Genomic DNA, 13,272 nt, shown 5'->3' with positions numbered 1-13,272 from the left:
TATAAATATGACCAAAGAACTCTGAAGTGTTGATTGTCAGACTCCAAAATACTTTCATGAGGATGACAAGGTCTTGTTACATTTACCAGACCTCAAATTCCACTCATACTGACATGGAGAGTTAGGCTTTTTAAATCTCCCTGGCAGCGTAGAAAACTGCTCATTTTTCTTCTTAAACAGGTTTTTTTTTTTTTCTCTTTTGGAAATAAATGAGTCTAGTCCAGTGGGCGGATTTAAGGATGCTTTATTACTGAATTAGTATGTACAAACTCTAACATGAAAATAATGAGTCACAGAATATCAGGCTATTTACAATACGTTTTTGTTTTTTTACAAAATGCTTTTTGTTTTTTACAAGATTATGTCTCTCTAAATAACATGACACACACATGAAAATCAAACTTCTTTTATTACATACATAAATAAATATTGACTTTAAATGGCCGCTGGTCCGGGACATGATTCTACAGACCATCTGGAAGAGAAGGTGGCAGTTCGTTATCCGCACACTACAATATAATTAAGAAGAAAATAGTACCTTTACACGTAGACCTCTGTTAATCACACTGTCCATTGTATAACTTGACAGGTTCCGTAGAGGTAAGACACTGAGTCTGGCCATGCACAACCACAGATAAGAGTCACCATCTCTATGTATTTCTCTGCATTTTAAATGAATTTTAAAGAACATGCAACAGATAGATAGCGTCTGTGTTCAGGTTACAATGCGGGGCTTGTATAATATAACGAGTTAGAAGCAGTCCACGGCTCCCGGTGGAAGGAAGGGCATTGTATCGGGAAGGCATCAACAGATGACGCTGACACATGAGATTTCACTATTCGTACTCGCATGATGCAGACACACATTAAATTCCAGTCTCTTAAAATGGTTTTTCAGTGGACATAAAAGACACAGTTTCAAGCTTTGAAGTCAAATGTAACTTCCAGCTGGTCCCAGCTCCGGGGCTTCCTATTGCGTTTTACTGGCCAATGATACTGGGTTTTACTCCTTGTACTGTGCAAATTCTCATCTGTAAAGATGATTCTACCAGGCAGTGGTTCTCAACTGGGGGTGACTTTTTTGTCAATGTGTGGACAATCGCTGGTTGGGGGAGATGCGACTAGCATCTGGTGGGTGGAGACCAGGGGTGCTACTTAAGCTCCTACAGGGCCCAGGACGGCCCCCGACAGGCAGAGTCAACTGCGGGGAGAAGACCGTGGTCTACAGACGTGGAAGTCTTATAGGTTTCTAGGATGTAGACATAGTTTTATTCTTTGAATTTTGTTTAATAAATGTTGCCTGTCCAACCTGATTGTCTCTAACAGGTCATGTTAAAACACTAAGTGACTTGAAAGGGCATCCATTCATGTATAAAAATCGCTCCCTGGAGTGCGACTTATAAAAAAGAGGGAAACACAGACAAACTCATCATTACAGTGAATGTTGTAAAAGAAAAGAATGCACGGAGCTGCAGCCTACGTCAGGTCAGCCAACTGCATTTGATGAGTTTAGTTTTTTAAAGAGCAAATGCTATCACGGAACATATTTTTTCTCCTGCGAGAGAAATGCATCTAATTTCAGTAAAACATGAGAGAATTAGCCAGTAAAACTGTTTTTTTTTTTAAAAAATAAAAAACAGATGTTATCCCTTTATTAGGGCACTCAAATTTTTATAATTCAAAAAATTATATTTTTGCTCATTTGAATGTTATTGGAGATTGTTGAAATTCATAAAAGAAGCTTGTGTTTCTTTTATTGCCTAATAGCATTTTTCTTCCAATGATACTAATAAAATGGAAATTACGGAACATCATAGCAAAATTAGATGCTCATAAGAGGGCTTTAGATTTTTTAAGGAAGGGGTATGCTTCAGAACCTTCATCCAAAGTAAAAGTATGTTTGCCCAATCTTTATTACCCAGACAGAAGGAACATACTTACATTTTATAAAGTTAAACCTATATAATGGTAATATGTTGTATCTATGTACATACTCCTGCATTTGAAACTCTACAGCGGCATAAAAATTTGGTGGGACAAATACTAGGATTTGCTCATGACAAATTAATGTAAAAGACACACTGGTAGCTGATAATTAGACATCTTCAGTTTTGAAATTTTAGGAATTTGCAGTCCAGGTGCTGTAGGGGCACTAGAAAAAAATCATAATTTTAGAGACGCACTCACCATGATTTGGTTTTGGGTTTTTGTTTTTGTTTTTTGGAGTTTTTTTTTGTTTGTTTTTCTCAAGCTAGGGAGTGATTTAAATGAAGGTGGTTTCTTGATTTCTCCTTTCAAAATTTATAATTCTTGGAACCAGGTATTTCACAACACTGGCCGTACGTCCATCCCAGACTACATGCAGAGCTACAGAAAACCTTAATCTGAACGCACGTGCACGTCTATCCTCAGACTTCCACTCCTGTCACTTGCATAAAGCTCCAAGACATTTCCTGCCTTAACCCATTTTTAATTTTAACACACAGGAAACGGTGTTCGGTACCAATTATCAGGTATCCATGCTTACAGACTGTGCTTCCTAAAGATAGGCTTCAATATAATAATAAAAACAGTTTCTCTCCCTTTTATGTGGCATCTGCTTTGAGACCCGGCAGTGACGCTTCCTGGAGTGAAGGCGTCCTGAGCTGGACAGCTGTCCCAGGAGTGGCCAGTGCACGCTTTCAGGACACCGCAATGCGACCAGGACCAAGTCCCACCGGCGACAACCTAAGAATAAGGTTACTGAAAATGTCGCCATTTTACTTGGGTAGATAATGAAACAAGGAAGCTTTTCCTTCACAACGTTTAATTTTGATCAATTGCTCTTTTCTCATCAACATTGATGGGGAAAATATATTACCCATATGACCTTTATAAGAACTATGTCTTTATCCACCGTTGGTGAGCTGTGAAAACAATTTCCTTAGTGATTCATACTGAAGGTGTAGGCATGTATACCTATACATACGTATATATGCATATATACACACACAAATACATGCACACGCTTTTAACTATATGCACCCACATATGCATATCTCAAACCAAACCACGTATGTGGATATTCCCTCAAGAAGAATGACTAAATGAGACACTTCTGTGTTTGAGTTTGCCCCAAAATACACTGCAACACTAGGTACAGATAACATGCTTTGACTTGAGTTCATGCTATAAGGCGGAAGTTTGGAGCCTGGGGAACTTTCCAAACAAAAACATTTAATAGATTTGAAAATGTTAGGCTAAAGCCAAACAACTCCTTCTCTATGAATCAAAGCCTGCTGCCCCCTTTTATATCACTGAGAATATTCTCCTATACAAGTAGATTCCTTTGATTAAGAAAAGGCAAATCTTGGTAAAGATTTGAATCCATAGTTGAGATGTTTTCCTTTTAAGCAGGAGGTTTTGCAAAATTTTAGATACATAAAAGGGGTAAACAAGAGTTCCACTAGCTGTTTTCCGCATTAAGGAAAAAAGGTAAATATAAATAATATATCAGGGAAATCCCTCATATTATAGGATGAAATATTAAAAAGACTTATCATTTCTCCAAGGCAAAATCTGTATAGCAGCTTAATTCATTGACTCTTTCCCGCTTTGGAGGTCTCTCATAAGTCATAATTTACGATGGAAGACTCATTTTTCTTTGTATAAAATGAAGCTCATTCAAATATATGGTGATGGAAGAACTGACTCTGGGTGGTGAACACACAATGGGATTTATAGATGACGTATTACAGAATTGTACACCTGAAATCTATGTAAATTTACTAACAATTGTCACCCCAATAAATTTAACTTAAAAAAATAGAATCACAAATTATTAAAACTAGAAAAATAAAATGAAGCTCAGGGTACTTGAAGTAGGAGTATTTTTAGATGTGTTAACTGGTATGTTTCTGGTTAAATATTCCAGTTAAAAGTCACATGTAATAAAAAATCATCTTATGCTAGATTTGAATTAATGGGGGGCCTAAAAACTGTATAATGTTAGCTGGTTTTGCAAATTGAATCAATAATTTAATAAAAGTTTCACGGGTTACCTTTACGCATACTGTGCATATGAATTGAGTCTCTGTTACACGGATGTGTCTTGAGAATTTGCTGCTCCAAACTCAGGGAAATCTTAGTTCTGGAATAATCGAGATTAGCCAAACCACCTATGAAGGCAGAATTTGCAGTTAAAATAGGCTTAAGGGTTCGTTTTCTCCACTGTCACGGAAAACAGGTCCGTCTTTGCTGGCTGACGAGTTGATGCCTCAGTGATGGACGGAAGCCCCCAGTGCCCAGAAGTTGTGTGGGTGAGTGACATCCGTGGGAAAGAGTGCCTGCTTCCAGAGGTGCGCATGGCTAGGCCTGAAGTTCAGCGAGCTTCCACGTTCCTTCAGTTCCAGACGTCGCTTGGAGCCCTTTAGTACCTTTCTGGAGAAGGCTTGTGGCGATGTGAGTGGTGGTGCTTCAGGTGAGGTCCTAGGACAGAACATACGTATCGGGCATTTCGCTTTCTATGTAGTGAGTAAACGGTCGGAGTAAATACGTTCATGGGGAGTGAAAGCAGGAGACCCAGGCGAATGAGCCCTCCCCCTTCCGTGTCTTTTCTGCACCGGAAAGGACAGACATGCATTTTCCTTCCATCTCCCTCTCCTTTCCCTTGCCCGTTACCCCTCTTCCCTCCTTTGCTTCCTTGTAAACCCATAAAATCACGAAAGAAAGGGATGAGCTCCTTCCCTGAAGCTTAAGTTATGTAAGCAAATGAAAATCCTCTATTCCCTCAAAAAAGTTTAAAAATTAAATACTTTTAACTCAACAGAATTTCGATGGAGGAATATTGGGAAAGCGGTCACCCAATCCTTACAAAGATCAGGGGCCGCCAAGCTCCTATGGTGATAGGTTTTGGTTCTCTTTAGATGCCACACAAAGGGGGAATTTGATCCACCATTTAAAAAAAGAAAATCAGAAGTAAAACTAGGATTACTTCGCAACTATCAACATGCAAACCTTTAGAAGTGCCTTTTTAAGCTGGAAAAAAATAAACAAAATACATATTTAAAAATCAGCAAGAGCCTCATTGTTTGGAAACATAGGTTTGTTTTTTTTTAAATTTACTTGGATTAGCAATAAATCAAGTAGATTGATTTGGATCTTGTTTGAAGAAAAGTTATGACATATATTACCGTAAAATGTATGTAATAAAAAGCTTCTGAGCAAAATGTTATAAACGTATTTCAGATTGATAAGAGAGTATAGATTTTTTTTCCACGTATGTACTTATGGTTTCAAGGACAAAGGAAAAGCATGCATTACATAGAAAATAAATGGAAGGAAGGAAAGAAAAAGGGAAAAGGAAAAGAAAAAAAGGAAGGAAGGGATGACAGTGAGCCCTTAAGTGTCAGTCATACAATTGCTGCTAAAATAACATCCAATAAGCAGATACAAGTGGGGAGGCAGAATTTTCAGATAAGGAGAATGCCCTATGTCACAGGACTCTCTAGTGATTTATTTCGGTTTTTCGCCAAGTCGTCTCTCTGACCGGGAGCCCTGGCAGGGGAGGGACCTCTGTGCCCGGCACTCACTGTGTGCTGACGATGATGGGAAGTCCGGGGTCCTAAAGGTTTTGATGGTGGCGGGCCCTTCCCCCTCTGCGGTCAGCACTTGTACTTCCAGTCGATACAGGGTGGATGGCCTCAGACTGGGCACAGTGAGGACGTAATGATCCTGAGAGAATCACACAAAACGAGCAGCTCGTCAATGACCTTCTACACCGCCCCCAACACACAGCGGATACACGTTGTGTGACCATTTCCTCCCCGTAGGAGGATAATTGCACAAAGGCACCGTCTGTGGTGTTCAACACTGCAGAGGGATCCAGAGAATATGTCTCCGGATTGCCAGACGTCTGGGCCGGGCAGTCCCGGCACCCAGCTCCGTTCCTGGCAGCCTGACACCCTGGGCAGCGATACACAGCGCCGAAGGCCCAGTTCCCAGGCTCACCCTTGGGAGTGCGTGTTTCATTCCTTACCCTAAGACTTTCCCATGGTCTGCACTTTTCATCGGCACATTTCGTGATGGGAATTCTTGATAATTCAAATTTCTGCGAACGGGCCAACTCTTTCCCTTACAACACAGTATCTGCCAGTGCCCATGACTGAAAATGTTTATTTTTATGCCAACAGCTTCTTCTCAAAACTCAACAAAACCTAACACATTCGAACAATAACTACTTTCTAATTCCACGGCAGTTTTCCTTCCAGGATTTAAGTTTGTTTTTGTTTTTTTTCTTTTTCGAGAGAAAGTTGGATCGTTTAAGGGCATTTTTAAAGAGGGTAAAAGCCCATACATGGTTTTGTTTTGTTTTGTTTTTTTCCAAGCCAAGGAATGAAGTGGCCTGGAAGATAGGCCAGCTCATTATGCGCTCTCGCCAAATTCGAAGGAGGCAAAGAAGAGGAACAACAAGCTTCTTTTAGCTCCTTCCTTCCCCCACCCCACCGCCCCAATTTAACACTTCAAACAGGGCAGGTCTGCTTGGCCAGAGGGACACAGGTTAACCAAGACAGAAGAAAATGGTTAACCGACTAGTGTACAATACAGACAGGATAAGGTCTCCTGAGGAGCTGGCTCTAGTCATCAGAACTCATGGAGAGGACAGTTCCTTCTACTCACAATACCACTTGCGATGTGCTGTTTCCTTGCAAAAGAAAACTTTTGGAAGGACAAAATGTGTAAATGAGACTCAGCAGGACAGCTCTGAGCATGACAGAAGCGTACGACCCAACGGGCATCACCCACGAGCAGCGGGGACCCGTGAGGGAGGGACATGGACGTGGTCACTGAGTTGGTACCTACAGAAGGCAGGATCTGGGACTGTGAGATGATGCTATTTGGCAGGCTGTTCTGTCTGCTCTCCGTCGTCACCTCGGCCCACGTCACCTGGAAGCCCGTCATGGGCTGGTACAGGTTGGCCTTGGCCATCTTCCAGGAGAAGTGACCCGTGATGTTTGCATCGTGGACGACGAACGAAGCAGAAAGGTTCTCCGGTTTGGCCAGCACGTTGTAAAGAACAGGACCTGTAGCGACGTGAAGACGGAAAGCAGGGTCAGGCCACGGGAGCAAAGGCAGAAGTGGGGCCTGTGTGATCGTCAGAGTCGGAAGTCTGGGCAGACTCTCCGCGGAGCAGGGGGGACAGTCTGGCCTCAGTGTGGAGCATGGTTTCCGATGAACCGCGGACACTGGGGGATCTAGGGGAACAGGATCTGAGCAGTATGCCCATCCAGGCAACTAGGGGCCAAGAGCTTCTGATCCTTTGGGGATGGTTTTTAGGCTCTGGCTGTGGGGATGGGAAAAGGAGAGTTTTGCAATCTGGCAAGATTGGCCATTTCTTAGATGACAGAAATGAGTGTGATGAAAAGGACAGATATTAAAGTTATCAGAAGAGTTATTAGAAGTTACTAGAAGGAGGTTAGGGGGCTGCCTAGTAGAGGGAATGCAGGAAAAGGGCTTTGGCAGGAGAAGGGGATAGAAGGTGAAGACATGGGGTGTGAAAAGTGTGGAGAGAGAATCCACGTGGCAAAGAGGCGGCATTAAAACGAAATAGCTTCCATGAAGGACGCCCAAACACAAGCCATATATAAAGGTTTGGCTGCATTTCTAAAGGAGTAATATTGCCAGTGATACTAGTATTTCCAGTGCTGTTAGAATTATAAAATAATGCTTGCACTCATGTATCTATATATAAAACCTCCAAACGAGGCTATCTTATCATAATACAATTTAGAGAGCAGGTTTTGTGAAATGAGGTTTGGCTTCGGAAGTGGCCAAGATGAGAGCCGTCAGAACTGCCGGTCCCACGTACCTGCCTCTCCAGGGCAGCTGATGTGCTCGTGGCTTCTCCCCTTAAGAGCAGAGCACGGTGGAGTCGTGAAAAAAACGATTTCTGCCTTCAAGCGGCCCTTCGGCCGCGCGGGTTGGACAGTCACCTTATATTTGCAGGAAAACGCTAGATCTTGAAGAATGATATAATTTTCCTAGAGCAAGAGAGAGAGTATGCTAGTGATCAATCTCATTAGGGATACAAAGAAAATTGGCAGGAGATGAAATCATATTCCAACAAGGGTGTTTTCCTCTGTGTGGAATGGGTGCGACATGGGCTTTTATAACAAGTGGGACCGCTGTGTGTGTGGCCACTCACAGCGGTGACACCCTCCACGGCGTGGGACGAGCAGCGTGTGGGGACTGGCAGCAGGGCAGGTGCGTGGAAAGCTGTCAATACAAACCGAGTTACTTTCAAGAGAAAAAGCGAGCTCAGGCTTCTCCAAGACACAGGCTTAGTGTGTGTGTAAGTTTTTCTTTTGAACAAATGAAGATATTCTTGAACGCTGTGTTTTTCCCCCTTTTCGGAGTAGCTGTTGTCACTTTGTGCCATAACAGGGTGATTCACTAGAAATATGAAAAGACAGGCCAAACTGCTGAGGATTACGAGGCTTCGAGTACGACTTCACAGGTCCATGGAATGATGACACGGTGGTAACACGTTTTGTTAGTATGTCCCTCTCACACTCGTCTGCTATGCTTATCCATTCTAATTGATGGCATCATCGCTATGTGCCCGTGTGTCACCGATGCAGATGGGGTTCTTTGTCCGCTTCTCTTGGGGTGGAGAGGAGCGGTCGCTGCCAGACAGTAGCATAAAGTAGTGAAAAATGGAGTCAAGAATTAAAATAAAAACTGAGGCGCCTGAGTCAGAAGAAGAAGTCGCTGGGGTCAGGAAATGTGGAAATGTGTGAAGGGGAGGCTTGGCCCTGGATCGGGAGGTGACAGGTAGACCCAGAGCAAGGCTGACACCAAACGGTGACCAGTGAGGAACTCCAGCCAGCTGGGTGTCCCTGGGAACATGAATTGCTTTTTCTTAGGGATGAATCTGCACTTTACACGGGAACATATTGGAATCCCCAGTTAGCCAGCAAGGTGACTGCTTCTCAGATATTTCAAGAATGCTTTCATGTGTCCCAGAAGACAGACGTCTGTAGCAACAGGTGAATTAGCCATTGTGCCGTCCTGACAGGAAAATCAATTAAACGGGTCGACGAGTCGTTTAGAAATGGAAACAGACGCGTCTTAAACTTTTCAGCAAAGTGCCTTTTCAGGATTTGGGTTCTTATTTCTACCAGAGATGTCATCTATGCTCGGTAAGTAGGTATTACCACCTTCAGAGTTTCTAAAGGGGACGAACCAGGATATCTAGGCCCCTGAAAATAAGCCAGGTTCCATAGGAGTCCAAGGCACGCATAAGCAAAAGAAGTAAAAGCCTCCTTGCTGCCACCCACTCACAAAAAATTTACTACATCTTGCTTCTGTTTCTTTCTCTGCTTTTCAATCACGCTTCTGCTTTTTAAATTTTCCCTTTTTTTTTTTTTTTTTTTTTTTTGTCGCAGGCCATAAGCTTTGGGAAGGGCATAAAGATAAATGAAAGGAACAACTTGGGCAGGAGAAGTCAAATCCAGTCTAAAAACAAAACTGAAACTAAAACTGTGTATTTCTGCAAAGCCAATGACTTGTTTTATCTTACTACCTTAAACGTATGTGATCAGATACGATTCTAAAAACACTGCACTTGTTGCTTTAGAAAATATCCAAAAGAAAAACGTTCTAGTTAAATATTATATATCCATATATTATGCGTTTGGGGCCATGCTGCTGGATATTTTCAACTGCCCTATACATTGCTGTCATCCACCCTGGGCATAATTCAATGCCGTCTGAGACGTTTTTTGTTGGTCTGTGGATTCTGCTCTGTAACTCATGCATTAACCCCAAATATTTGGAAGAATCTTTTGTGTTGTACAGATGGGGTTACCATCCCCAAGGAGCTTACTGTTCTCTTCAAATTAAAAGTTAAATGTCAGTGCATGGTGGATGGGACAAGTCTCAGTAACTGGATGAGATAGGGGGCGGTTAGGGACCCAGAAGGATTTCCCTCTGATCTGGGACAGCCTTAACAACGGTGTCTTTCATCCTTGCATTCTTGGACCAGGTGGACAGCAGAATAAGTTCTCGATGTAACATTGAGAATGGGGGACGATCAGGACGGTTGTGTTTTCAGTTTTTCTCCAGTGGCTTATTCAATAGTGAGAGGGACTTATCCATGGGACACACATTTGGCACATGTTTCGGTCCATCTTTATTACACATGGATTAAGTACGTTTAAATACCGTTCAGAATCGAGCAGTGCGACCCTGGACTTACCTGGGTCATGGCCGATGACGTGTCTGGTCTGGCAGATTCATTGTGGGTACAGACTTGTGGAAACCACTGCACATGGTAGAGGCCGACGCTGGCATCTGTAATGTCAGAAAGCAACAGTCTGGAAGGCACATTCCACATGGTCTAATGTGCTTAAGAACGGGAGAGAACAGGGAGGGAGAAGATAAAATTCTGCAGGCTATCTGAACATGGGTAAGAGAACCAAGGGGGCACGCGGCTCTTGCAAACTTGTGATGACAGTTCCCTTAGTAACAGTGAACTCAGGAAAATGCAATACACAGCCAAAGGAAAACTGCTGAAACACGAGAACGAGATAGAAACCATGATTAGTAGAGTCATAGCAAAATGACTCCCAAGATGTCATGAGAAGGACCTAGCCACGGTGTCTCCCAGTTCCTACAAAACAGGGTGAAACTTAGAAGTAGGCCTATTTCTTCCTATAAACAGGTGGGGGGCTGTTAAAAATCTTTGAATCTTCCAGTTTTCGGACAGAGCTGATAGGCTAGTGAATCCACCCACGGAAGAACAAAAGCATTTTCCTCAAACTTGAGTTGGCCATGGAGACGCAACCCTCCCTTGAATGTTGGGGTACAGAGTCCCCTTATCAGAAAACACCGGGCGGGCAGCCCCCCTGCCCCTCACACAAGTACATCCTGGCATATCCATGTACTTGACCTCTACTGAAATAGGCGCTGCAGGCAAGAACGTGACCCATTACACACACGCGTGTGTTCTGAACAAGCCTTTCCTTGGGGCAACCAAGTGGGAAAAAGACACAATGATGATGGGCAACCCATGGACTGTGGGAAAGGAGGCCTGGGCCGTCTCAGGCTTACTAATGAGCCCCGAGTGTGCAAGGGGGGGTGAAAGGCGTCGCTTCTGCTGGTGATTAACATCTCGTCTGAGCGTCCACGCCAAGTGTTTGATGGAAGCTTTGGGGGGCGAGAGGGGGAACTCTTTGATGGAACTGGGTGGGTCAAGTGGGAACTCGCTCCGAGCACTTTGGAACGAGAAAAGAAGCTTTAGCTTTGAATCAGAGAAAACGCACAGCAAGAGGGCACCGATGGTGTTTCCGTGAAAAGGGGAACCCCTGGCAAGAGGTTTGAACTTCCACACAGCAGACATCAAGAGGGTGTGTGAGAGTGTGTGTGTCTCTGAAGAGAGAGAGAGAGAAGGATTTGATACCGTACATCAGTAGGAAGTAAACCAGTGAATGAATCTGTATCCTGTCATTCGGCGAGTGCGGCTGTCCTGGCACAGTAGAGAGGTGACCACACAGAAATGGCTGCTCTGCAGTGTCTTCAAGACTCATGGGCAGACGAATCACAACCAGAGTGCAGGAGGAAGCCCGGGTTTAGGCGGGAAGGTAATGAGGCTACAGGTAAGGACGGGAGGGAACAGACGGTCATGTATTGACAGTCACAATTCTCAATGAGGCGGCTGGCGTCGCCCCTGCAGAAGCTGACTTTTGAGTAGAAGAAGGTTTGGCAATGGGAGTGGGCGATGCAGGTGGCACTGGGCAAGGCGTCCGGGCCAGCGGTGTCCCACAGAGCCAACTATGGTGACCGAAATGACCCCCAGCCACTCATGCCCAGAAGCAGGTGAAGTGGTTCTAGTGCAACTGAGGACTCGAATTGTTCATTTTAATTCATTTACTGTAACTGAGCAGACTGGCCAGTGCTGCTGTCGCCACAGGGAGTGATACGTGTGTAGGTCTGTGATGGAAACGGAGCGTGACTGACACTCTTCGCGCAGGAATGGTCAGAGGACTGATCGCAGTTTGCGACAATACAATTGCAGGATGGATAACAGGTACCTGATGATGCCAGGTGGCCGGAAAATCCCACGCACATCTCACAACGTGATTGTCTTTCCATAAGAGGAGGCATAAAGAGGGACACGCTGGACACCCCCTTTGGGGTGCATTCTCTTCGCACAACCCTGTTCAAGGCCCCCTGTTCTTCTCTCTATAAGCCTCCTCCACAAACCATTTCATCCATCCCTTTGGCTTTCAAACTCATTTTCCTGTTGACACCTCCTGGATTTCTACCCCCGCCGAGCTGTTCGCTTTAGCACAAGCTGCTCCCAACTTCCGGCCCCAGGTAGAGGCTTTCCAAACCCAACCCTTACACAACGACTGGATTTGTGCCCTCAAATTGCATTCAGGTTGCCTTTTATTGAATCATACCTGTTTAGTTTTTGTATTTGTGATCTCTTGCTGACCCTGGAGAGAGTCGCCAATTCCTAGAGAGGGTGGACATGTCACCTGCAAGCACACCTTTCACATGAAAACCAGCCAATCCAGGGCCCACACCACCAACACGTCCCCTCTCAGGTTCTCACACCATCCCCTGTCCTGTCCCACAGGTACCAGGCACGTAGGGGCAGCCCAGCACTCCAGAGCCCTACACTTTAAAACACAAGTCTTTTTGACACATTTTCAAACGTACATAGAGCAGCCGATGCTTTCCCAACCTTCATCAAAAAACTGCATGCGTATTGCATGGAAGTCGATATATACCATCGATTCTCATTATTCGCAGTAGTTTGGGTTCATAAAATCGGAATTAGCAAATACTGAATCACTGCTTCCAGGGGAAACATGGGATTCGCTTCCTGGGAGCGTGTGGTCATCACATTTTTGTCAGAGAATCGATATGTAATCTTGTTTTATGTGTGTTTCTGTTTAAATAACCTCATATATTTCTTATCCGTTCATAATTGTAATATTTCTCTATTAAAAATGCTGGTTGAAAACATTTTCGAGACGGGATAGCATGACTGTCAATTTCTTTAGTTTTTCAGCTTCCTAGTAACGCTGTCCACTGCCCTCCTATTTCCTATCAGTCATCATCTCAAGAACCACAAATTTGGTGACTTTTTCTCCTTTTCCAAAGGTTCGTCACACACTATCGACATTACAGGCGGCCTTATGTATAAATCGGCAGATTCTCTCTTCCATTTTCCAGATGCACCACCTTTTTTACTCCTTGGCACTGAACTCACCGCCCGCACAA

General features: G+C 43.9%; 1 protein-coding gene across 6 annotated transcripts in view; it reads right to left on the bottom strand.

Moving 5' to 3' along the window:
* Positions 1 to 226: 226 nt before the first annotated feature.
* Positions 227 to 13,272, bottom strand: part of ANOS1 (anosmin 1) — a 518,012-nt gene continuing 504,966 nt past the window's right edge. For all 6 annotated transcript variants that reach the window (XM_081042142.1, XM_081042144.1, XM_081042141.1 and 3 more), the window contains 5 exons: positions 10,238 to 10,332; positions 7,847 to 8,018; positions 6,841 to 7,061; positions 5,571 to 5,712; positions 227 to 4,467 (listed from right to left, as the gene is read on the bottom strand). In XM_081042142.1, coding sequence (XP_080898268.1) covers positions 4,409 to 4,467; positions 5,571 to 5,712; positions 6,841 to 7,061; positions 7,847 to 8,018; positions 10,238 to 10,332 — 689 coding nt within the window. In that variant the 3' untranslated portion in view covers positions 227 to 4,408. The remainder of the gene's footprint in view (positions 4,468 to 5,570; positions 5,713 to 6,840; positions 7,062 to 7,846; positions 8,019 to 10,237; positions 10,333 to 13,272) is intronic.

The sequence above is a fragment of the Rhinolophus hipposideros genome (assembly GCF_964194185.1).
Source record: "Rhinolophus hipposideros genome assembly, chromosome: X".
NCBI classification, from domain to species: domain Eukaryota; kingdom Metazoa; phylum Chordata; class Mammalia; order Chiroptera; family Rhinolophidae; genus Rhinolophus; species Rhinolophus hipposideros.
This window is presented reverse-complemented; position numbering and strand designations above follow the sequence as displayed.